The sequence below is a fragment of the Eumetopias jubatus genome, unplaced genomic scaffold (assembly GCF_037043125.1).
Source record: "Eumetopias jubatus isolate StellerSeaLion01/CBP00866 unplaced genomic scaffold, mEumJub1_p1.0 scaffold_7, whole genome shotgun sequence".
Taxonomy (NCBI): Eukaryota; Metazoa; Chordata; class Mammalia; order Carnivora; family Otariidae; genus Eumetopias; species Eumetopias jubatus.
The window spans coordinates 10,912,388-10,938,699 of NW_028274813.1; the positions used below are offsets into that span (position 1 = coordinate 10,912,388).

Below are 26,312 nucleotides of genomic sequence, written 5' to 3' on the forward strand. Positions count from 1 at the left end.
AAAATCAGGCTTTGGGATAATTCCTCAGCTCTATTCATTTGTGCACAGGAAATGGGACCACTTTGGGGCTGAGGCAGATCTAGAAAACTGTATTTAAATCGTGTGGAAGAAAAGCAAACATTTTGCAACAAATCAAATCAAGCAATGGCCCTCTCAGACGATCATGACGTCAATGATGTATCTGTCAAGTCACGTATATATATAAGTGTGGATATATATATACTGTTTGTGCATACATATATATAAAATCAACGGTATTAAAATGTGTAGTAACATAATAAAATTAAGATTTCACCCCAAACAAACGGTAGAGTACAACATTTCTGCATAAAATTACTAAGAGGAAAAAATTCATACTTCTCTGAACATTCATCTCAACCGGCTGATATTTCACCATTTTGCTGCCGCCTATCCTTTTCAATCTTGCAAAAAAAGTTTGAGACTCTTTATTGCAGGGTCCAGTAGGTGTATCATGAATATCAGATTCATCAAAAACACTATCTTCTTCTAATTGGGGAGAGAAAGTTCAAAATTACACTTGGGAGGTTACTCTCTCTTAGGCTGTGTCTACACAAGCATTTCAATGAAAGCATGAGGGAACACAGTGTGGGCTGGTTTCTACACCAGCTCAAGATCTGGCCATAGCTTTGGTATTTCATCCCGATGTCAAATTATCCAAATGTTGACAGAGCAACATGTTACAAGGCTGCCTCTCATTTTCCATGTGACAACTGGCAGCATTTTCAAGAGAGGCATCTCAATATTCCAAGAGGGCCTTCGTGGGGAAATTTTTTCCAATGCTCTCAAAAATCGGGTAACACACCCACTTTGGGGTCTGTGACACTCCTTGAACATGCCTGCTTTGGGTGAATTTTCAGGCTAATTTGGCAAGAGAAAATTAAACAAAATGAGTAGCTCTCACCCTTTCCAAAAATATACATATGCCTTCCTGGGATGTGAGAGCTGGCATAGACACAGCCTAAGAGTACATGCACCTTATACTTTGTGAATGCAAAATACTGTACTCTACATTGGGTAATGAAACACACAACACACAGAAAAAGCTTAGAAAAGCCACTGGTCATTTCAAAAGCTCCACAAATGATTATGGACTGAAAGAGTAAACGAAGGAAAAAGAAAACAGAAAATAACATCCCCCCTTATTAAAGTTAAGACCCTTCTCTGTGGAGTTTGCCATGTGCAACTATTATGCATCCCAGAAAGACTCTCTGACTCTGAGGACCCTGAGGCTCCGTAAACAAACCTGTCACTTAGAGTGCCTAGAAAGATTAGTTCTGTGTACTCTTTTATCCCTATTTGGGCCACTTTTAAATCAAAGATAAACCCAAAAACACATTCATGAGGAAAGGGTTGCTATGTTGCAACCCACAGAGGTCACTTAATAAATGCTTTTCTTTCATCCTTTGGAAAGGCCAAAGCCCTGTACAAAGCAGCAAAAAAAAAAAAAAAGGCTACAAAAATGCACTTCATACCACACTAAATGGAATTAACCTATAATTCAAGGTGAATATCACTGAAATCATAGTATTTGGCCTATTTTATATCTACCTATTTGACAAAATGAGGCTCAGGTGTGATGATGACTACTTAAGATTTCTTGAGTATTCAGGGAGTACAAGGAGGGAGCCAAACTTGGAGGAATGATCCCGTCCTACAACACAAGACTCTACAACTAAGTGAAATCTGAAGCAGCAGATGACAGATATAGTGATCCTATTAATCTTTCTTTAGTCAAATAAAAAAAATGAGTGTTAATGATCAAAATGATACAAAACCCCCAGTGAACTTCTGCAAAGATGACAAAGCCTATCAAGTTCCCATGTTCCCAGGGAGATGCAACACAATGATCTGTTTTTTTTATGTCCTCTAAAAAATATAGTCCCTTCTGAAAAACAGTTTTTCAAAGAAAGAGTTAATGTGACTTCCAATTCCATGATTTTGAAATAATTCTCAAAATGTCCTGAATGAGAGATGGAAGGACTTCAAGATGGCTCCTCCCATTCAGGAAGGCTCATTTGAGATTGGCCCAAACACTGAGCCTGGATTGAGGACATATATAGTTTAACAGGATCTATCCCATTTTTCCAGAAACTGGGACCTAAGCTGGGAGACAAGATACTCTTCAGGAAGGATCTGAATGGTACTAGAACTTACAGTTCCATCTATGGCCAACCCAGATTCTTGGACCTTTTAGAACTAAATGAACATTAGTTCCCATCCATCCTAGTGAGATATTTCCAGAGCAGTCCTACCAAGTCAGAATCTACTAACACCACAAAGCGTCATGGGGGGCACTTGGCTTTCTCCCAGGATTGGATTAGATGATGTCACCTTTTACAAATCTAGACTTGTGAGATACACTAAAGACATACATCTTGGCTCTTCAGCTCTCACCTGAAAACATCCAGGCTGGGATTTTACTCTATCTAAAATTTCATTTGCCTGCCTCCTTTGCAGAAAAGCTCTCAATATAAAAAGTGTTGCTACTGTAAATAATTTAAACCTACACAGAGAAAAAAAGTCATCTTGGTTGCCTTAAATCATTTTCTCATTGAACAAGGAAGCTAGGAAGAAGCACTTCAGCAAATTTAGACTCCATTCAAATCTGTGAGCACAAAGTTCGGGAGCAAACTAGAGACGACAAAATCATGGCTCCAGCGAGTAAAGATTTACTTCATCGCCCAAAGCAAGATGCTTCCAACACATGGGGAAAAGCCTACAAAGGCTCCTTAACCAAACAGCAGACCATTTTTTTTTTATAAAACATTTCTTATGAAATGGGCTTCAGAAGCATATCAACTATTTCTCTTGAATGTTCATTTAAAGAATTAAAGCGGCGACATTCATGGGAAAGTTGGAACATTAATGAAGCAGTAGGTGATTTTTTGATTCCAGAATGGTATCCGGGGGCACTCCACTATCTCCTAAGGAAAACACTGTCCAGAAATGTATTACATACTCAAGCTAAGGTCGGGATAGAATTGAGATATGTAAAGTACCTTTTTCTTTTTCGCTGTATCTGCTTATGTTACTGTTGTCACTGTACAAAGGTCCTGCCGTGGCCTGGGGCTTGCAGCTATGATACTGTGCATTGAGTGTATTGACTGTTATGTGAATCAGATGCAGCAGGACCTTGCTGATATCACAGTCCCGATATGGATACTGCTCAATAAAATGGAGGGAGAAAAATATAAACGGTTATTTAAAAGGGTAAGTTTTTCCACGTGATCTTGCTAGATGCTTTTCTCAGTATTTCTGGGAGATAAAGAGAAATATACAGAGAAGCAAAACCAGAAATTTTTATCGTGGCATTATCAGGACAAGGGACCCTAGTCCCTTCCTCTTGCACCAAACCATGGATGGCAAGGCGTGCCAGATCACAGTTACAATTCCTTTCAAGAAAATTACCTGGCATAAAAATCTGGCAGATGAATACAATTTTAAATATCTTCCTCGCTTTCTGAGATAATAATTCATACACAGATAAAATAGGAGATGCTGAGCACAAACAGATTGTTGATCTCAATCTCCTACAACTCATTGTTTTTTGTTTTAAACATTTGTAGCATATATGCTGGTATGGTCTCCCTTGCCGTCGATATTCCAATGGCTCTTTATTTCTAAACACGAGTTGAACATATGATTTGTCCCCTGAAGGTCAAATTACTATCCTACGAAATTCTCAATTTAAATCCCTCAAGCGTTCTCCTCTCTAAGAGAATCATTCTAGCCTAAAAAGGAGTGACCGTCGCAACTCACCTTGTAAAGGATGACAAGCAACGCCTTCAACCACATCTGCCGGATGTGAGGTTTTAGGGACCAGAGGGAGCAACGAGGTGGCTGTTGGAAATAATGCCGTAGTTGAGGACAAGAGCAGTATTTGAGCACCTGAACCACCAAGGGGAGAAGGTGTTTTCCCAAGTTAATGTTATAGTCCATAACCTGAAAGAGGAAAAATATTAATAACTGAAGGAAAACTATAAAGAACACCCAAAAGCCTAAAGGAATATGTGACCCATCAAAACAACAGGCAAAATATTTAAAAAGGCATCTCACAAAATGTTAACAGTAATGGCCAGTGACCCTAAAGGGGGAAGTTAAACCTTACAAGAAATAGAAGAAACTTGCAAATTAAAATCACTTTATCCACTTAATTATCTAATTATTTGATGTATCTGCTAAATTATCTATGGAGAACAATGCCTTATTTATTAAAATGTTCAACTAAACTATTAACTAGAATTAAACTAGAATCAATGAAAACACCTACTATTGGTAATCACTGAGGAAAATGGGCATTCTCAGACGCTACTGGCAAGAGTATTACTCAACACAGCCTTTTGGGAGGGCAATTTAGCAATATCTATTCAGAAGTAAGGAAAAGTACTTAGCCTACAGTACAGAAATTAAATGTATCCTAAGGAAAAAATCAGACACCTGTTCCAAGATGTATACATAAAAATATCCAGCCTTATCGTCACCCCAAATTGAAAATAGCCTCCATGTTCAACAATATAAGTTAAATGAAAGATTATTTGTATGACAGTAGGATACTATGTAGCCATTAAATGGGATATGATACAAATTTATTTACAAGATATTGACTTCATAATCAATTTTAGGTTTAAAAAAGGTTACACATATTTATCAATATGTATAATATGATCCCATTACTACAGAAAATGTGTGCACACATATATACCTATATATATGTATATATGAATGTAATAAATTTGGAGCCAGCAATAACATACAAACACCGAAATGTTAGTCACTTATTTTGTGGGTTTCGTGGAGATTTGTATTTAATTTTTGGCTTTATTAAATAAATATGCATAATGTAAATACAGAAAGAGAGAAGTGAGGAAAGAAAGGAGGAAGGAGGGAAGTTTGGTATCTGAAATGGTGCGTCCTCTCTTCATCACAAGCAACTGAGTATTAGTGGTGCTCCATCTAGTTACCAGCATCAGCAAAAGACTACTATGTAGGGGCGCCTGGGTGGCTCAGTCGTTAAGCGTCTGCCTTTGGCTCGGGTCATGGTCCCAGGGTCCTGAGATGGAGCCTGCATCGGGCTCCCTGCTCCGCAGGAGGCCTGCTTCTCCCTCGCCCACTCCCCCTGCTTGTGTTCTCTCTCTCGCTGTGTCTCTCGCTCTGTCAAATAAATAAATAAAAATCTAAAAAAAAAAAGACTACTATGTACATATTGCTCCTACTTTGCTAATCTGTGTTCATTATATTACAATCTACTTCAGCAAATTGATAACAGTAACCATCACTGAGCTCCTCCCACGAGACAGGCACTGATTAAGTGCTCAGTAATATGTTATCTCTAATCTTTCAAAACAAAAATCTGTTACCAATAAGCAAAGAAGCAGAGGATACTTAAGCCCACAACAGATAATAACACTGGCAGAGTTGAAATTCATATCAATTTCTCTGTAGCCCCAAGTTCTACACCCTTTACAGACGGGTAAAGTTAGACATACAGAAACCCAATAATCCATTAATTCTCCTCTTGCATATATATCTCAAAGGAATTCTCATAGTGGTAGATAAAGTGCATATGCAGGATGTTCATTGCTGAGCTGTCTGGAGTGGTAAGAAGCTGGAAGCAACCAATATGAGTGTTCATCACTGGGGCAATGGATAGTTAAAGCATGGTAAATGTACTCCATGGTATAAACTACAGTAGTTGGGAGTAGCAGACAAACATGGAAAAAGCCAATGATGATAATGTGACAGGAAGAAAGTTGTACAATTAACTCAACTCTCCACTTGAAGTCAAAAAGGATAAGAGATTTTTTTAAAAACCCATAAACAAAAATTCTACACTCCCTTATTGTTTAATGGATAGAGTTTCAGTTTAGGATAATGAAAAAGTTCTAGAGATGGAAAATGCTTCTGATTACATAATAATGTGGATATACTTAATGCTACTGAATTACATACTTAAAAATGGTTAAAATGGGGCGCCTGGGTGGCTCAGATGGTTAAGCGTCTGCCTTCGGCTCAGGTCATGATCCCGGAGTCCTGGGATCGAGTCCCGCATCGGGCTCCCTGCTAGGCAGGGAGCCTGCTTCTCCCTCTGCCTCTGCCTCTGCCTCTCTCTCTCTCTCTCTCTCTCTCTGACTCTCATGAATAAATAAAAAGTTTTAAAAAATTGGTTAAAATGGTAAACTTTATGTTAGGTATATTTTACTCCCACCTCCTACCCCAAAAATCCTATACTCCCTATTAGTCTTACTCATCTTATATTCCCTTCCACATACCCCTGCCTAATAAAGCCACTCGCACAAACCTCTACACAGATCCGATGTTGGCTAAATGGAATTTAATGACTTGCTTCTACTAAAACCTTAACGGTATGACTCTTGAAAGCTTACACTTACTTGGGCAATTCCTGCAATAAATGCATTAAAGCAAGTTGACAGGCGCATTTTTTGAGGTGCAATCATGAAACAGCCTTCCTGTTGGTCATAGCCGAGTAAGACGTACAGGTGCCGCTTGACCGTGTTGAAGGCCTTCGCACTGCTGATGTCTGACTCAGCGCTGCTCTCATCCTTGGCCATGAACTTCATGAGCACTGTAATCAGCTGGTGAACGGTCTGGTGGTCGATCCCAGCATCTTCTGGGAGCAGGTCCTTGATGGTGTTGTCATTCTCAGGAGATTGTTGTCCTGTCAGTACAAGAAAGGCCATCACTGGGTGGCTCCCTCACAAGGACGTTCACAAGGAAATATCACTTATTGATAAAGCACCATGCCTTCTGCTTCCACTAAATATTTAAAGGGTCTGTTCTGGACCAACGTAAAGGCAAAATATGGCCTATTCAGCAAAGCATTAGTCCAGGGGTGAAAGTTATTGTGTTCATCAACAACCAGGTAATTTTGGAGGAATAAGGGAATAGAAATAAAAATAAGGCACTATAAAGCAAGGTCCTCTTTGAACGGCAAGAAAAATACCTAAATAAACTATATTTCGCGATTTTTTTAAATATCTTGGCAAAGTTTTATCTTCAATGATAAAGAGAAGTTTCTCTTCCAGCTTTGTCAAATAAGCACATAAAAATAACCACAAAAAATAATATTCTAACATCCACTGAGCACAAAAGCATCTACTGAGTTCTTTTGCTTAAATTATTATCTCAATTTGGGGGCATCTGGGTGGCTCAGTCGGTTAAGCATCTGCCTTCGGCTCAGGTCATGATCCCAGGGTCCTGGGATCGAGCCCCGCACTGGGCTCCCCACTCAGCAGGGAGCTTGCTTCTCCCTCTCCCTCTGCCTGCCACTCCCCCTGCTTGTGCTCTCACTCTCTCTCTCTCAAATAAATAAATAAAATCTTAAAAAAAATTATTATCTCAATTCCGTTATGTTCATAAATCAACTGGTGGAAAAAAAATGTAGTTTTCTTTTCCAAATCCTGAGATATTAGCAGTGGGTACTCTATGAAGGATATAGTCAAAATTATAAATAGCACATCAAGTCCTGCTGTATGTAATGAGAAACATGTAAGGGAGGGGACAGACAGAAAGAAAGAAGCATGAGCTTTTAAAAAACAGAAAAATACCACATGAAGGTGAGCTGAAAGTTTACATTGAAAGAAAAAAAATACCTTAGCCCTTGACTTACTCGTAACCTAACAAATAATTGTATTGGAGCAGCTCCCTGACTTTGACTTTCTGTTATTTGTCAAAGTCAGAAACTATACCTTGTCTCTGCTTGTTTTTCTGCCTCTTCTGATCTGGTTTAGTTTAGGACTTTTGGTGAAGGAAGGGCGAGATTTGCTCTTCTATGTTTATGTTTGGGGGCTTATTCAAAATACCCTTTGCATCTTTGTCCCTTCTTGGACAAGCAACATCAGCATTTCTAAATGGAAAGCAAGGTTTTTGTTTGGTGGTTTAGATGACACACTCAGGGTTCTCATCTCTCACCCTGCAAGGAAAATTTCTGCTAAACAATGACAGGCTTTGCTTACCAACCATTATAAACCAAACCGTGATCATGTCATGTCCTGTATCATATAATGTCATAGCCTATATCATATAATGTCATATAATTATGGCATGAAGGATACAGGAAGGAGATACATAGTAATTTATATCCATTAACTCAACTAATTTGGCAAAATCCCAATCTTTCAGGACAGAGCCAAGAGAAGCGGGATAGAAGAAATGCTTCTAGGGGACTGTGGAAATTAGCTGTCTCAAGGGCAACTCTGGAGCGGTGGCATGAAGGTAATGTCAAATTCAGAACTTACTAGTTTTGAACGGCATGTGAGGTAACCAGCTTGGCTGTCTAGTTCACCCCAGATGCTCAGAATAACATTCGTCTGTTCAAAAGTGATATACTCAGAAGGGATCACTGACCATGGGTGAAGAGCAACAGAGTCAACTAAGTCTAACAGTCTCTCATTTAGGGGAAATCGTCCAATAAATTTCAATATGATGCTAGGACATTAACATTTTCTGTCTCCTGGAGTCTGTGTATGAAGAGTAAATGTGTGCAATGTACTCTAGAGAAGCTTTCACCCAAAATCATTCAAATAAAAGCTAAGGACTTGTTTATTACAGCGTCTTACATGCATCGATGACAGTGATCAATAAATTGTTAATATCGTCACTTATGAGGCATGCATCAGCCACCAGGAGAAAAGTCAATTTATGTGGAACACCCTATTTCACCAAGAGGCCAGAAATGTGAAGCCCTGCTGTATATTATAATTAAATTAAATGTTTGGAATAGAAGATCAGGCTAAAAGCAATAGCTACGTAAATTCTCATAAAATAAAATTAAAAAACAGTTAATGGGATCGAGCCCCACATCGGGCTCCTTGCTCAGTGGGAAGCCTGCTTCTCCCTCTCCCACTCTCCCTGCTTATGTTCCTTCTCTCACTGTGTCTCTCTCTGTCAAATAAATAAATAAAATCTTAAAAAAAAAAAAACAGTTTAGAGAACTATCTTTCCAGTACTGAGAAATACTTATTCTTGATGTCTTTCTTCTCCAGAGTATTACTTTACAAGTAGAAGGAGTTATTGCTTTGGGCAAGCCTGGGCCGAGAATGTGACACGTGTGAGAACGCAGGCTCCTTGCAGGATTCAAAGTTACTGCAGCAGCAAGGGATGGCTGTTAAAATATAGCTTCATTCCTCAATTTGTTTCCACTCAGGGGCAAGGTTTAACACACCTTGCAGCACCGTCCTGCTCAACCACCTCCAAGTTCAGACAGGCTCAACTCCAAAGTCCCCATGTTAAAAATGGGGAGCATCTGGGAAGGAGATGCACCTTTATTTTATAGCCCGGAGAATCCGGGGGCCTCAATACAGAACAAAGGGAGCTCCAAACAAGGCCCAACTAAGACACTGGCTCCCCATTTCATTCTATCCTAGTTCAGGTCTAGAAAATAAATCATCAGACTTCATCTTTAAATATTTCAAAATTCCTCTTCCCAATGCAAGTAGATGTTCATTTAAAAAGTGTATAACCTGGGGCATCTACGTGGCTCAGTCAGCTAAGCATCCGACTCTTGATTTCGGCTCAGGTCATAACCTCAGTGTCCTGAGATTGAGTCCTGCACCAGGCTCTGCACTGAGCGTGGAGCCTACTTGAGATTCTCTCTCTCTCTCCCTCTGTTTGCCCCCCACTCTCAAAAAAATAAAATAAATAAAATAAGATAAAGTGTGTAACCTAACTTTTCCCAACAAATCATAGTTTCCTAATGATTAAGTACCATTTCGCGAATGCCCTATTTTCATTTGAAATACATCTTCGCTGATCTTCACTGTTAACATAGCTTTAAGTTTGCTGTTCCTTTCTTTGTTTTCCCTGAATGGGCAATAATGAGTGATCTTTAACAAAACATTAAATGTACTGGAAAAAAAAGAACTAGCTGATGAGACCTTTTGCATAAAGTGAAAAACAACTTCATTCCAAAAATTTACTCCTCCAGTTGTGGGCTTTGCAAGTCTATGCCTTGTCTATTTTCTTTCTTTCAAATCCCTAAGAAAAATTAGCTTAGAAAAATGAGAATTTTCTTTATTAATAAAGACAATATTACTGTTTTAGTTATCTACAAAGGGTATGAAATTTCCATTTTAAAACTGAATGCCTATGATATTTTCTCTAAGATGTGCCAATTAAAACACTTTTGAATTCTAGTTTTGAATTCTAGCCTATGAAATTCCTCTATGTTTTAACCACAGATATTTAACTTGTTAAAATTTTTGATTTTATCATTTCTCTAAAGAAAACTGTAAGCATCTTTAGAATCATGAGGCAGAGTGATTCCTACCCTAACGTAATCATGGAATGGGTCCATCACCATCTGTCCACAGGGAGGTACAGTGTACATCACACTGTGATTGTACATCACAATCAGTACCCACAGGGGTCAACTGATTGAAACTCCAAAGTGTCATATGATTTTATTTATTTGATGATTGGAAACCAGGCAGGATCAGGATCTGCTTTTCCAGACTTTTCTCTTATTATTTTACCCCAGATGCTCAACATTCTTACAAGCTGGGCTACTCTTAACTCTCAGAACATAGCTAACACTTTCCCACCTTTGTGTCTTGCTCAGGGTGATACATCTTCCCAGCATCCCCACCCCCAGCCAATCTCATCCTGTGAATCTGGTTCTCAGAAGCCATTCTTCCTACCTACGCCCACTCTCCTCTCAGCGACTGGGTGTGATCTCTAACTACTGCAAATCCCCAAAGACATGAAGAGAGGAAGGACGGGAGGGAAGAATGGAGGAAAATTTCCTTTACCGTTTCCTAAAATGGGGCAAATTGCAAGGCAGAATTTATTTACTCACTTGCCGATTTCCCCTAGGAGAACAAAGGCTGCTTGAAGGTGAGTGCTATGTTTTACCCATTTTTATATCCCTCACGAATATGGGGCAGTGTTTGACATATACTTGATGCTTATTATTCATAAGTGTCTAAGTACACTGAATTCAAATAAATATCTCAGGTAAATATTTCTTCTATACAGGAGGAAAAAGTGATGAGGTCCCCAAACAGCAAGGAAATAGGGAATATTCCTCTGTGTAAGCTGACTCCCTGAGCCCTCTGTCAAACCAACAAGTGACAATCAGGTAGAGGGAGGAAGCACCCCTTCCATGAGCTTCCTCTGCATTTGTTCCAGAGAAGCCAATGATCAAGCACTATAAATGAGTTCGCCTTACGTTGCTAGTTCTAATTACACCACCTCACTGATCTCCCTAGCCCATTAACCCAACTTCACAGCAGGTGTGTTGTGTGTGCACACAGCAGAAGGGCTGCAAAGTTGGGGCCAGTGACTAACTCCATACTGTCCTATGCTCCCCAGCCCTGCCTTTGCCTCTTCCTATCCCACATCCAGGCCTTTCCATCCTACCCACCAGTCAAGGCCTGGCTGGAAAGCCGCCTCTCCACCAGACTGTCTCTTGCCCCCAACTCTCCTCCCGCTGCACCTGATGGGAACCATCCCGTGGCACAGGCGCAATCACTCGAGATGAGAGTTCACGCTTTATTTTCCTTCCTTGACTATATATAAGCAAGTGGAGAATATAAAAATTTCCGATGTATCTTTGCATTCTTCATATTTCCTAGTATTGAAGGTGCCCAGTAAATGTTAGTTCAATAGAAACTGCCATTTCCCGAAACTATTCTTTCCAACAAGGGCACTCCCATTAAGTAACTGTTCTCTTTGAGTTACGGGGTCTTAATGATCAACGGGCATTTTGCAAGTCAGTGAAGGATGTGAGTTGTTAACCACCTCTAGAAAGAAAGAGAGAGCCCAAAGAGAAGTAATTTGGGGTTTTATGCTGGGACACTAACAGGGGGTGTGGGGGTGATGGGAGAGGGCCATACAAGAAAGTTTTACCAATGCTCCCTAGCACTGGACACCTTCTCTTGATACAAATTCAGACCAAGAGATCTCAAGATTTCTCTGCAGGCTGGAGTAGAATTGAGGGTATCCATGTTGCTTTAGGGATTAGGACACTTCTAGATCCATCTGTGGGTCTTAAATGGGAAGTCTCTTGGCATGGATGCTCATGACCTTAAGGCACACTATAGCAGACATGAATGCCCAGGTTAGCTCTATAACCAGACTGGTGTCTTCATGTGCCACAGAGCAGGAACCCCCTAATACCAATGCATCAGGAGGTAGTTATAGTGGAAATTAAGTCTGCTGGGCTCAAGCATTAGTCCCCAACTAGTTAGTTTTAAGTGATCTTGAGCAAAGTATCTAAGCAGAATTAATTAATCCCTCAGGACCTCAGTTTTCCTGTCCATATGTAAAGCAAAAAAAAAATCATAATAATACTTTACATATATCCAGAGTCATTGTGAAATCAAAATTAGATTATTTGTATTAAAAATATTCTTAATAGACAGAGAGGTACTATACATACATGAAGTGTTGTTATTCTTATTATCATATACCTACCATTGTTTAATTATTCATTCCAGGGGATGAGGAACAAGACACAATTAAGTTCCCTGTGACCACGTGGGATGGATACCAGTTTTTCAGTGTTGTGCTATGAAAACCTATCAAAACTGCTATTTTATACTCAATTAATATTCAACAGGTATTCTGAATCACCAAACATAATTCCTAGTTTTCAGAAAATTGGTGAAAAGATACCTTATAAATAATTATAATTATACCAATTTCAAATTAGCAGGTGAAGCTGTCTATTTCATCAATTAGGATTAAATAAAGATGCTGAGCTCTTATTGGCATTCACCATGCATGTTTTGCACAAGAGATCAAGATGCCTGAGCTTGAGACCCAGATCTGTCACCAACAAGCTTGTGAAACATGTTCCTTTCTGGGAACTTCAGGTTCCTCTTCTGTAAAATGAGAATGTTAACACATCTCTAATATTCCAGCTGTAATGTCCTATGAATTTCATTCACACGAGCAAAGGTCTTTGATCTGACTCATGAAAGTCATAAAGGAATGCAGCTCTTCCCTAGCCTTGTGGAATATACCTTCTCTCCAAGTGTATTTTTGATACAAAATTTGCTATAGGTAATAGGCAAAAGCTAAGAACAGAAAGCCAGCCGTTGTAAATCCAATGCCAAAAAAAGCTCAACCTAAACAGCAATTAAAATGAACTCTTGTGGCATAATTACAGGGCATAGGCTTTATTTTGGGCCCAATCAATAAGAGGTCTTGCACAGAGAAGCTCAAGACTTGCACCAAAAAAAAGTATGTTCGGTAAATAGCAAGTCCTTCAGCTTCCATGCCATCCTGTACAATCTTAGGATTATCCTGGCATGTCTTTGTTCACAAGTTTAAAAATATACTGTCTAGTAAATAATAATGCAAAAATGAGAAACTAGTTCAAAAGGGCCTTATAAGCTTAGCCAGCTGTTTCCAAATCTAAGCAAGTTTTTATTATAGTGGTGTTGTGTAAATTATCTTTCCAGAAGCTTTAGCATTATATTTAATATAAACAATGCTATTATCTGCCCCGTTTCTATCTGGTCACCTTTGGTGGGACAAGTAGAGCCTAAAAGCTTTTTTTTTTTTTTTAACATCAGGAAACATATGTATCTGTTTTCCCAAAGAGATGTGAGAGGACTCTTTTGGATTGTGAAAATGGGTAATAAGAATAATTAAAGACTTTAATTGAATAATTAATTCAACTAAGCCTTAAGACAAAAAGAAAAGATGGGGTAAAATAAAAATAATTTATGAAATTGCTTAAGATTCATCTCAAAAAGACTTCACTGAAGGGGACCTGGATGGATTTCACATTGTAATGGAGCTCAGGATCAGAAGTTCTTACTTTTACTCTTTTTTTAATCCCAGTACAGTTGAGGCCCCGAGTGATGCAGAAAACAAGGCAGGGGGCCTTGGCCGAGGGTTTGCTTTCCTTCTTTCTTGACAATTTTAAAAGAGAAAATACATTTTGACCAACACCCGCCATTGGCATTCATAATCTTTGGGGCTCTCTCTTCCCCCCACTCCCACCCCAAACTGCCTGTCTTTCTGGTGTCATGTTTGTAACACTTAGCATACATGGCCTTGAAAGCCTCCTTAGTTGAAATTCTCCTTCTGAGGCCATTCTTAAAACTCTTCTTAGATGAAAAACCAAATGTTCTATATCATGATACACAGGTGGCAGTTACCAAGTTTGTTTTTGACAAATAAACAGCTATTCAGACTCTTCACACAGCACCATTTGTGCAGATAACATTCAGGCTGTAATAACCTTGCCAGTGTCCCTTCAACCCTTAGGATCCTTCCTGATAAACTACATTCTCTCATGGGACATTGAACAGTCGTTACACTGTACCGAGCCAAATATGATCCTACGGTCCTCCAAGCAATCGAAATCCTCCTTTCTCTGAGAGACAGAAATGCATATAGAGTTGCAAAGAATCAAGAATGGCTACGGGGATGAGTGAATGACGGTGGCTCAAATGTATAACCTTTGAAAATGTCAATGAAATGTATGTTTTTCCTATAGCGGATATATATGAACATAATATTTCTATGTGTAAATACACATACAAATATAAGTACTATGTATAGTTCTAGTCATATTGGCTCTCTGGGGAAAAGTGCATATTCAGGTAACATGATACCTCTTACTGGACCAAAAGTTAATGGGATCAAAAGTCATCTGCCCATATTAAGATCGAAAGAATTGCTAGGTCAGGGGCTCAAACGCTTGAGCATCTGGGGTAAGACCCTTCAAGTTTGCAAATCCTAAATATAGCACTCTGGTCCAGTGAGAGACACTGCATTCTTTACCTTGTCCACCTGGGATAGACACTTGCACACAGCCCTTCCACGTCAGAAGTACCCACCTGGTGTCTGTTCGGGTGTCCCACCGAGAGCTGGAGCAGACTGCTCATGCCTGGTCAACCTCATAGCTTAAAAATCAACAACAACTCTATTTAAATAAGCATTAAAAACAACTTGAGCCTAGAAAATACACTCAGTGCTAACTCACTGGATAGTAGGGGCAGGTTTAAGTTTAGTTTTCCTCCTTGTAATTAACATGGCACAAAAAATGTTTGCATCACAAAAGCTTTGTGGTTTTTATGTGAATCTCAAGAACATCCTTCAGTGTTACTTCAATTCTTAATCTTCAAAATTGTCATGTGAATCAATTAACAAGAAGGAACAATAAGTAAACTTGATATCCCAAAGTGGCTGGTTAAGTTATAAAAGAGCTGGGAAATTCATAGAAATTGTAATTTATTTAATCTAGATATTGGTTTCTAGGATCTGATTCAGGCTTCCCTGGGGCCTAGGCTCCTACAGGTTATTCTTAAATGGCCACCTGCTATAATCTTTGCTCCCTGAAAAACTGAGCTATTGATTCCTTGAAGGGCTTTCATTGACTTCTTCCAAAGTTCACAATACCACATTTTCATTGCTTATCATAAAATAGAGAAAAATGTGATTAAAAAAAATCAAATCATATTTGTGATTAAAAATGATTATGTTATATAAGGCTGTCTTTTAATAAATGTCAATGAAAAAAAGGAAAACTTTCCACTTCCAACAGGGTAAGAAGTATGTTTTAGGGTGTTATGTTATGAATTTCACAGCAGTTATTTAAAAATTAAATCACTAGATAAATTTTACAAACGTTAGTACCATATTTAAATATACTCATTCACTAGTATGGTGATTTAGTTATGAATATTTAATTATTTGTCATTCATGAGCCATTGCTAATCATTAGAGTTCATTTAGTCATCTGGTAATTTAGGGAAAATTGCGTTCTCTTTCAAAGTGCAATATAAAGAAAGACCTTTATAAAACAAGTATATATGGTCTTTTTTTTAAATTGGTGATGAAGTTTATTTTTATTTATAAATTATCCAGTGAAGCTGCACAGAAATTCAACTTCTCCTCAGCCTGGTTTTTCCTTTTCAAAAGCAACCATTATTTTTGGTTTGTCTGGGAGCTTGTTTGGCTGTCTCCATCATACATGAAAAGCAAATGCACTCCAAACTTCCACTCTACCACCTCAGCTGCCATGGGTCTGACCTGTCCCAGTCTTTTTCAGGAAGCTCTTAGGTTACAAGGCTGGTGGTGCACACCTTCCTCTCCTAGGACCCGGGAGCAGATGCTGCTTCTATGTTTCTGGCCAAGCATCAGTGGATTTGCTGCCTTCTGCGTTGCAAAACAATCTACTGCTGGACCAGGGCTTTGCTTCACCCACAAACTGGAAGAAGCCCCCACAGAGCACTGACGTTCTTGGGGTGACCCTCTAAGGAATCTGAAGCCCAAACCTATTGAAGGAGCTCAGTTGGCTAAATATGCTACTCTCTATGAACATTCAACAAGACAAGGCAGCCTCAGAAAGACATTAAACAGATTTAAAGGAAGGAGGGAAGAAGATACTCAACGAATTTTGGAGGTCAAGGTCTCGGGGAGGGAGAGCGCCCTCTTGGATTCCACGGGCCCCTTCACGCTGTCTCTCAGAGAACGCACACTCTTCTGGCGGTTCCTTGCAAAACGAGCCCTCTTGATCTTCCACAGTGCTGCGTCACTGAGGTTAGCGACGTTGGTCCTTACGGCAGTGATAGCTTTGCAAAAGGAATCAGACATTATTTTCTTTAAGGGGCTGTGTAGCACAAGTTTGAAATAATCCATCTGTGTATATTTTCAGGATTAAAACACATCTTTCATGGACACAGGAATCATTCACCTCTCATTCATGGTGAGTCTTATATAAAAAGTTGTAGCTACCGCCTGTCATGACTATTGCCTCTGATTTTCTGCTTAGACCATAAGATTAATGTCTAATTTTTTTTTTATTATCACTGAATACATAGTTGAGTGACCCACTTTTCCCATCTATTTAGAGCTGTAGGTAACTAATAAGCATGCAAGAATGAATTTGCAAGGTGCAGATATATCTCACAAAATTGCTCACAAACACTGTAAACATGAGAATTGAATCATATTTAAGGAACACACAGTACAAATGGTTATCATAGGTCCTCAAGGAACTGCGAAGAGTTTTGCTTTTGGAATGCCAGAAACTAGTTGATCTATGGATTACTACAGAGTTACTCAATAAATATTTAATAAGCTGAGTTCATGAAGTCAGAGCATCCTCCATAAAGGGAAATTAAGCTACATGTAGAGTATGGTCTGCTTATAGCAGATATAAGAATAGGAACTATGACTGTTTAAAGCAAGTTCTTTGTTTTGCTTACTTGTAGGAAAGGGAAATTCTTTGTTACAATCCAAATGTAGCTGAGCTTCCAAAGAAAGTGTCTCAAATCTGTTGACAAAGAACTCCCAGCTCAAGGCAGGAATATCTTGCTTAAGAAAATGCAGAAGTAAAAGTTTGCTCAGTATTGTGGGTCTGTCTTTAACCACAGTATCGAACTGGAAATCGAGACAGAGACACAGACCCTGGAGCAAAGGGGGGAAGAAAGTTTAAGTCAGAAGTAAACATCTAAGTTACCTCAAAGCAAATACACTAAGCAAAGTCAGTGAAACAAGACAAAACTTCCTCAATCCATACATATAATGTAGAAGAATCCAACTGAAATCTTCTTTGATTGCAAGTTTGGTAGAAATAAAATGCAGGAGAGGAACTTCTCCCAATTGTACAATATATCTTGAATTTTAGTTCAGAAATCTAAACTAAATGTATGTTATTGGTTTTCAGATGCATTCATTAATAACCACTTAATCCAAATGCTCTCAAACCAATGTTTCTTTTTTCACCATCTGTAGTTTCTATTAAAAGAAGCATACTTCCAAAGCTACATTTTAGAATACACAATATGGTTTTCTAATTCCCTTTCAATGCTAAATGCCATGGTTCTAAAAGAAAGTAAACTCATTTTGTCTTCTTGGAATGTGAGTGGCACACAGAATCTTAAAAAATCAAGTTGGACTAGATTGAGCATCCATTTCTCCAGTATATGACTCTGCTTACCATTCCCCCTTTCCTAAACTGAATGAAACTTAAAAACCATAATTCATCCAAGCATTCTATCAACTCATTCAATTCTCCTCTCCTGAGGTCCTCCAACATCCCAGGCCCTGGCCTGGAAGACTACCTAGTCTTCTTAAGACCAACAGAGAAGGAGCATCCCAGAAGACAACTGGGAATTTTTATAAGGGAGGGTGTGGGTCCACAGTCAGGATAACCTCTGAATTTTTCAGATCCTGCACTTTCTTCTTGGTCTCTTTTACAGGAAGCAGTGAATAGACACAGATACAATTAAGAACGTGGACTTCATTATGACTCAGAACCTGAGTCTGCTCTGCCATGTACTAGCCACGTGACCCTGGGAAAGTCACCTACCCTTTCCAACCCTCGGCTTCTCTATCTATAAAATGGGAACCCACAAGGTTATCATGGGGATTAAATGAGACAGTGGATGATGAGACACTTAATACACTGTCCTGGACAGGCAGTATCTGTTTGACAAATTTTAGCTCTTGCCATTATTATTAGTTTTAATTATAATGATATAGTAATAAACAGGGTGCCAATGTGGGAAATCAAGAGATAAGTACTTTGGAGGTTCTAGCCTCTCGGTTCTTCCAATAACTCACTCTGTGTCCTTTGAAGAGTCACATTACCTCTCCGAGACTTGGTTTCTTCAATTATAAAATAAAGGTGACAAATAAAATAAATAAGCAACTCTCTCTAGGTCTCGTATTTCATGTTCCTTTGACTTCCATTTTGGTAGGCATATTTGCCTTCTCAGGTCTTGCTTTGATTTATACTATAATTCATCGCAGAGATGATTTTTCTTAGTATCTAGCCTCTAATGACAAAAGCTCCCAGCCTAGGAGCCAACAAAATATTATAAATTAAACCAGCCTAGCTCAAAAATCTGCCACACAAAAAGAGGTATACAATTACTGTCTCTGTCATAAGCGGTATCACCATATGGACAAAGACTGAAAAGAAAGTACTAAGAAATAAAAACAGGTCTTTAATAAGGTGTGCTTCTGGGATGTTTTCCCCCATTTAAAAGTTCCCACTGTTCTTGCTGTCCTCATCATCAGTACTATATGTGTTTAGTAGAGCAGAACACCATCCGCGGAACAGACAACACACATCTGAGGGACGTCACCTGCAATGCTGGCCTCTTTATGGTGTCAAGCAGGAGACCGGCCCTGGTAGCCACTGCTGGGTTGACGTCCTCCACAGCTGTCAGAAAGCAGCAAAAGGCATGCGCCAGGGAGTACTTCAGCAGGTGGTTTTTGGTCACTGAGTGAATATCCAAAAATCTACAAATTACAGCCACTTTTTCCACTGCAGCGTAAAAGGCAGAGAACAAAAAAATGGACACTTACTTAGGCAAGAACTGAACCCACAAAGAAAAAGTCAACTCTGGGGCTCCCACACCCTGTTTTGAGAAACCAAAAGGAAATTCTAATGCCACCTTCTTGAATGTTCCATTTCATCTGTGTGACAGAGACCGTTTCTACCTAGGGCAGTACTTTTCTGCTGGGCAGCCTTGATTTAACAGTGGGTTGTCTTTTTTTTTGTTTTATGTTCTTCCTCATTGTTTAATTCAAATCACACTTCAAACTATTCAAAATGCCTCCATGCTCATTTCTTTGTCCATTCCATAGGCCCTTCTGTGGACCACACAGGGAGACAGGAGGTGCCCACCAGACCTGGCTTTAGATTCTGGACCCCCTACTGCACTCTTAGTATGTCATGATGTGAAGTGACAACAAACAGACTTCCTAGGGCTAGGGCAGCCACATATTTTTTATATGCAATAGATGCATGCTTACTTGATAGGATTTCTTTTTTATTAATTTTTTAAAGATTTTATTTATTTATTTGAGAGAGAGAGCAAGTGAGAGAAAGAGCACAAGCGTGGGAACGGGTGGAGGGAGAGAGAGAAGCAGACTCCCCACCAAGCAGGGAGCTCAATGTGGGGCTCAATCCCAGGACCTTGAGATCATGACCTGAGCCAAAAGCAGATTCTTAACTGAGTCACCCAGGTGCCCCATAGTTAAATTTTTAAAAAAGATTTTACTTATTTATTTGACAGAGAGTGAGCGAGAGAGAGAAAAAGCATGAGAGCAGGGAGAGGGGCAGAGGGAAGAGCAGACTCCCTGCTAAGCAGGGAGCCCAACTCAGGGCTGGATCCCAGGACTCTGGGATTATGACCTGAGCTGAAAGCAGATGCTTAACTGACTGAACCACCTAGGTGTCCCTAATTAAGTTATTTATTTTAATTCCAGTATAGTTAACATGCAGTGTTATATTAGATTGATGTGTATAATACAGTGATTCAACAATTCCATACATTACTCAGTGCTCATCATGCAGGTGTGTGCATTAATCCCCATCACCTATTTCACCCATCCCCCACCCAACTCTGTAAGTCAGTCAGGGAGGGATTTGTAATTATTCTGCAAATCTCTGTTAAATGATTCCAGGTACTCTTAAAACATGGCTTTATAAAAAGTTAAAGTAGCTAGTGAAGAAATACAGAGCCATGAAAATAAAACATTTCAGTACTTCGCTTAAGCTATTCCAGCAGCCTAGAATATTCTTTCTGTTCCTCTCTGCTTATTGATTTTCTATCATCCTTAAAGAATCTGCTGCTGAAATTCTACCTGTTCTGTAAAAGTCTACTCTGACCTAGAGCGGCCTTTCGGTCCCATGCACTCCTGCAAAAATACTCTCATTTACATCCTGTTCATTTACGTAAGACATTTGTATGCTCGTATATAGCTATATGACATATCTTCTTTTGTGGTCTTGAATCATATTTATAGTTTTAATTTCTTAACCTCTTACATGTTTATATTTGGTTTCATCAATTAAATGAGTATCTTCTTGAGAGCAGGCCCCTGCTCTTATACTTCCTTTTATTGGTCCCATGGTGCCTAGTACATATAATATTTCACTTATTTTCACTTATTCACCAATTCACTTATTTTAAAAATACATACTTAAAAATATGTTTATAGATATTGAAAATACATACTTAAGATATATATGTATATAATACACATATGTGTGTGTGTGTGTGTGTGTGTGTATGTGTGTAAATAAAACTAAGAAACTATCCTAGATACTTGAAGGAGGATGGAAGTAAGTGGAAAAATGAATTGTTAAGGACTCCGTGTTTGTGTTCCTCTCCCCTCTGCCAAAATCCGTATGTTGAAGCCCTGACCCCCAATGTGATGGCATTCAGAGGTGGGGACTTTGGGAGATAATCAGGTTTAAATGAAGTCATGAGGTAGGACCCCCCATGATGGGATTTGTATCCTTATAAGAAGAGGAAGGGCACCAGAGCTCTCTAACTCTCTCTCTGCCATGCGGGGACACAGAGAGGAGGCAGTCATGTACAAGACAGGAAGAACACCCTCACTGAGGAACCATATGTTCCTGGCACCTTGATCTTAGACTTCCCAGAATCCAGAACTGTGAAAAAAATAAATGTCTGTTGTTTAAGCCCCCCCAGCCTGTAGTATTCTGTTACAACCTGAGCAACCTATGCACACGAATGTATGAATCATCCCCAAGTCTTGGCTTAAAAGGCAAGTCGACTAAAGACATAAGACAGATATGACTATAACAAACAATCTAAGAGCTATAGATACCACTAAGGAGGTGCAAATAAAATGCCAAGGAGACCAAGGGACAAAGAAATAATTTTCCACTGAGGGAACCAAAAATGTGGAACTCACTGGTGGCACTGGAAGGTAGATCGGATGGAGGGGGTCTGTGAATGGACCTTGAAGAAAAGAGGATTTCAGATGGAGAGCAGAGTGGCCAAGACAAGGCTGAGGGAGGCAGGAAACAATGGGGAAGTTGCGACGGAATGTCAGAAAGAAGAGCGGGAAATGAGGCTGCAAACACTCGCAGTCAGACCGGGAAAGGCTTTGACTCTCTGTGTAAGAACTTTGAACTTTATTCTCCATGCCTTTTTGAATGGAAAAGTGACATCATCAGAGCTGGAATTCAGAAAAATCTAATCCTTAAACTGGAATGAAAGAGCACAAATATTTATCTGCTTTATTTGTATTTAAATAGTTGTAAAATGTTGCTAATACCAGGTGGCCCAGGGCCAGGAAATGTTACTCTAATTGTCTACAATGTCAGCTGTTATCCTATAAACCAGCCCCAGGGGTTCCCGGGGCATTAAAAAGTAAGAACTCTTTGAGGGGGCTACATATTAGTGAATGTGTAGTAGTTAACTGACCTAATGGAATTTCCATTTCTTTGCCAAATTTTGGAGACACTGAAACACACAGAACCATTCTGATAAGGCACACCATGGCATTGAGGGCCCTGCTTGCTGCTCCCAAGAATGGGAGTCCTAGCAGACTGGGGTGACAGTGAAGGCAGCCAATGTGAGGCTAAGAGAACATGTCCAAGTTCCTTCCTTACCATATTCCTCTGAGAACTTGCCATTCTCAGCACCAGGAAATCATACCAATCACTGCCCCACACTTCAACCCTGATACTTCAGTGGAAAGGGGCTAACAGCAGAGATCCTCAAACTTCACTGAATTACCTGGAGACCTTGTTAAAAATGTCCATTCCTGACCCTACCCCCTAAGATTCTAATTCAGTAGGTATAGGAATGGGGCCCAACCATCTGCCTGTTTAAGGAACATTCCCAGTTACTTTGACACAAGTAACCTAGTGTATCATGTCGTATTATATATTATATTGACTACATAATATCATGTATCATGTTGACTGTATAATTTATCATTCAAGCCAGAATCCATTTGAGAGTAAACAAGCGGACAATTAATAAATACACCTGGACAACAGGCATAAACTAGGACTATCCTAGGCAAACCTGAACAGGGTCATCCTACCTGAGGACCACTCAGCACAATGTTATTATAAAGGAAGCTCAGTTAAGCAGAATCACTAAAGAACACCATCAAGGAAGGCAGTACTCTTTAAAAAGAAAGGAGGAGGGCCACCTGGTTGGCTCAGTTGGTTGAGGGTCCAACTCTTGATTTTGGCTCAGGTCATGATCTCAGGGTCATGAGATCAAGCCCTGCATCAGGCTCTGTGCTCAGGGAAGAGTCTGCTTGAGATTCTCTCTCTTCCTCCCTGTGTCTCCCCACTTGCATGCATGCTCTCCTTCTCTCCCTCTAAATGAATAAATAAATATATAAATAAAATCTTTAAAAGAAAATTTAAAAAGAAAGGAAGGTCAACAAGAGACATCATGGCTGGACATTTGGTTTACCTTGTGACCCCGCCCCCCCCCCGAGAATTTTTAAGCTAATACAGAGGTACCTGCTTCAAACCTCATCTTCCAGTCTTTGCTGTTGAAATTGCCATTTATGATTGTCCAGAAGATGTCAGCACCATGAGGAAGTGACAAAGCATGGAGAAGCAGAGGAACCGCCAATGAAGATAGTTGGGAGAACTCAGATTTGACGACTCTCCACAGGCTGAGAGAGCAATAAGCAAAGTGGTTACAGTTAAGATAACCTTTCTAGAAAACAAACACAATTACCTCAGTTTATGGGAAATGTAGTTAACAGGCAGCTGGTAAGGATGCTTTTGGTGAAATTAGTCATCCACAAGCCTATAAACCTCTGATAAAACTTTCCTAAATCTGTTCTGTTCATTTTTTTTAAAGAAATTACTTTTATGTAACAGCACAGAAAAACAATACTTAATACTACATTTTAACATAAAAATAAAAATTATATATTAGAAATTCCCATATATAAATGAGCAATGACTTAAAAATATACAAAATTGATATTAGTTCTGTTAAGATGGTGGGGTGAAGAGTAATTTTTTTAAATTTTTCTTTTAGTGAATATCTGAGAGCTTTGCCTGCCCAGCAGCCTTTCCTCTTTATTCTAGCAAAGAACAACTCTATTTCTATTAAGAACAGCCTCTCCACCAACTAGCAGGGCTGTCAGTCAAGGTCCTCCCCTTCCTTATCATAAGAGTGAACACAAAACCCAGGCTGATCAAGGTAGTTGAAGGAAGGAAACCATATGCAGCACTGCTAGAAAACCACCACGGTGACAAAAAAGCCTGGATCTCCCCAGTCCCCTATGGCTTTCCCATATCTTTCCCACTATCTTCCTGATTTCTTCCTGATTTCAAACAACGCTGCTTGCTCTACAGCAGCGTTGTTTGAAATCAGGAAGAAATCAGGAAGATAGTGTCCTTTTCCACAGATCTCTACATTGTTCATCATGGCTTTTGTGTCAGAGTGGTACTTTGAGGAAAAACCTGGGCTATGTAGCCCAAAGGCTGAGCCAGAGATCCCACAGCACCAGTAATCCCTTTGGCCTGGGTAACTGTCCTGTAGAGACTGCGTTTGTTTGTTATTTTGTTTGTTTGTTTAGAGAGTGGGGGGAAGGGCAGAGGAACAGAGAGAGAGAATGTCAAGCAGGCTCTATGCTCAGTGAGGAGCCAGACTCGGGGCTCGATCTCAAGACCCTGAGATCATGACCTGAGCCGAAATCAAGAGTCGGACACTCAACCAACTAGGCCACCCTGGCGCCCCCTGTAGGGGCTGTTTTAACAACAAAAGTTGGCCTACTTAGTAGTCCCACTCTCACGGAATGAACAGAGCTTCTGCCTAACTCCCAAGCCTACTCCTTCATGGTTTTTGCCTGGACTTGGTCATCCATCTGTTCAGATCAGTCCTACTCTGCCCCACATCCACGTCAGCTAGGTCTACCCTTCCACCAGCTCCTCCCGTTCCACCTGTAGAATTCCCATTTTATCATGAGGAAACTTCTGGAGACTCCCACTTTTCCCATTCTATGCTTCTGTACTGGGTTGAACAGTGTCCCCATCCAAAATATTCCCAATCATGACTAAGACTTCTTTTCCCTCCTTTTCATACTCTTCTCCCAAACATCAATCCTCTTCTGATTTCATTTGCCTCCCATCTTAGACTGGATCTCAGAGTCAACCATTTCCTCACTCCAAAATTTCTCATCCCCTTGACTTCCACCATAATCAAATCACAAATCCCTACTCCTGAATAAAGCCACATTGCCCCTCCACTCCCAGACCCCGGAACCAACTTGGTCCTACTAATTCCTACTAACTTGGTCCACCACAAACTGGTACTAGCTAAGTTCAGCTTGATGCTGAAGCTGGCCATTCTTCAATTACTTCTTGTCAACACCCTACTGCTTTCCTCCATGAGCTTATCCCATACTTTTTTCCATGTTCCTTGAGCTCCCAACCTAATCTCTATCCTCCTACCTCTCAGGAAAAGACATCAGGACACACTACTCTTAAGGTTCAGTAATGAGTTCCCCTTGACACTTAATTTCTCTTTTCCCCAAAATATATCTCCTTTCAAAGAAAAGAGCATCCCTCCTCTCTTCCACCCACCCTTTGTTCCTGATCACACAGTCTTGCCTTCCAGGACCTGGCTCTACCAGCTACTCCCCTTCCTCTGATCCCTTGCACTGACCATAAATATTTTCAGATCTTTATCCTAAAAATCCTTGACATCCACTCCTTTTCCCCTCTAAATATCTGATCTCTCCCTTACTTTTCTAATAAACTTTTCAGAAGAAACTTCTGTGTTACACCTTGACATTCCCAAAGCCCTTACAACATGTTCTTTGCGCTCCCTTAAATGTGGGTGGTCCCTAAGGGTCTCTCTTTCTCCTTACTCATGCTATTAAAGTACAACTTTGACCCTGTTTATTGTTACAAGATCTTCCATAGGTCTCCAAACATCATTAAGAGAAGTCCCTATCTTTGAGGCCCTTTACACTTGGGCCCCAACCTACTTCTCCAGCTATATTTTGCATTTACTCCCCTAAGATCATCCCATGTGGCAAAAAATAAAACCTTGCTATCACCTAAGTATGCCCTACTTACTTCTTGTCCCTCCAACTCTGCCATCTTTACTCTTGACATTCTCACTTTCAACAAAATGTCCTGCCCATCTCAAATGTCCACCTGTTAAAATTTTATCATCCTCTCAATGCCCGTCCAAATGGTATCCGCTCCTGAGACCTTCTCTAGTCCTCCAGAAATGACCTCTCCCACCTCCGAACTATACAAAACAGTCATCCATCACACATCCCTCGGATTGACAGTGACTCACGTATACACAGGGTGACCAAGTATCTTAGTTTATCCAAGATCTTGGTCTACATTAATACTAATTGTTTAAGGTTATTATGAAGATCACCCCTTCTTCACTCTCAAAAGTTAACAATGTGAAGAATAAATTATGTGGTCACCTTCTGTATAAATAGCATTCACCCCCTTCCAAACTAGATTGCAAATTCCCAAAGTGCCTAGAATAATAACATTTATAGCAAACCCCCAATAATATCTGTTGAATGAA

General features: G+C 39.8%; 1 protein-coding gene across 4 annotated transcripts in view; it reads right to left on the reverse strand.

Moving 5' to 3' along the window:
* Positions 1 to 26,312, reverse strand: part of UNC79 (unc-79 subunit of NALCN channel complex) — a 209,195-nt gene that overhangs the window by 80,177 nt on the left and 102,706 nt on the right. For 2 of the 4 annotated variants that reach the window (XM_088025012.1, XM_088025014.1), the window contains 9 exons: positions 23,258 to 23,415; positions 19,095 to 19,276; positions 17,208 to 17,409; positions 16,392 to 16,571; positions 14,835 to 14,900; positions 6,411 to 6,697; positions 3,781 to 3,963; positions 3,021 to 3,183; positions 358 to 507 (listed from right to left, as the gene is read on the reverse strand). In XM_088025012.1, coding sequence (XP_087881138.1) covers positions 358 to 507; positions 3,021 to 3,183; positions 3,781 to 3,963; positions 6,411 to 6,697; positions 14,835 to 14,900; positions 16,392 to 16,571; positions 17,208 to 17,409; positions 19,095 to 19,276; positions 23,258 to 23,415 — 1,571 coding nt within the window. The remainder of the gene's footprint in view (positions 1 to 357; positions 508 to 3,020; positions 3,184 to 3,780; positions 3,964 to 6,410; positions 6,698 to 14,834; positions 14,901 to 16,391; positions 16,572 to 17,207; positions 17,410 to 19,094; positions 19,277 to 23,257; positions 23,416 to 26,312) is intronic. The other 2 variants (XM_028101287.2, XM_088025013.1) reach the window with 2 other exon arrangements.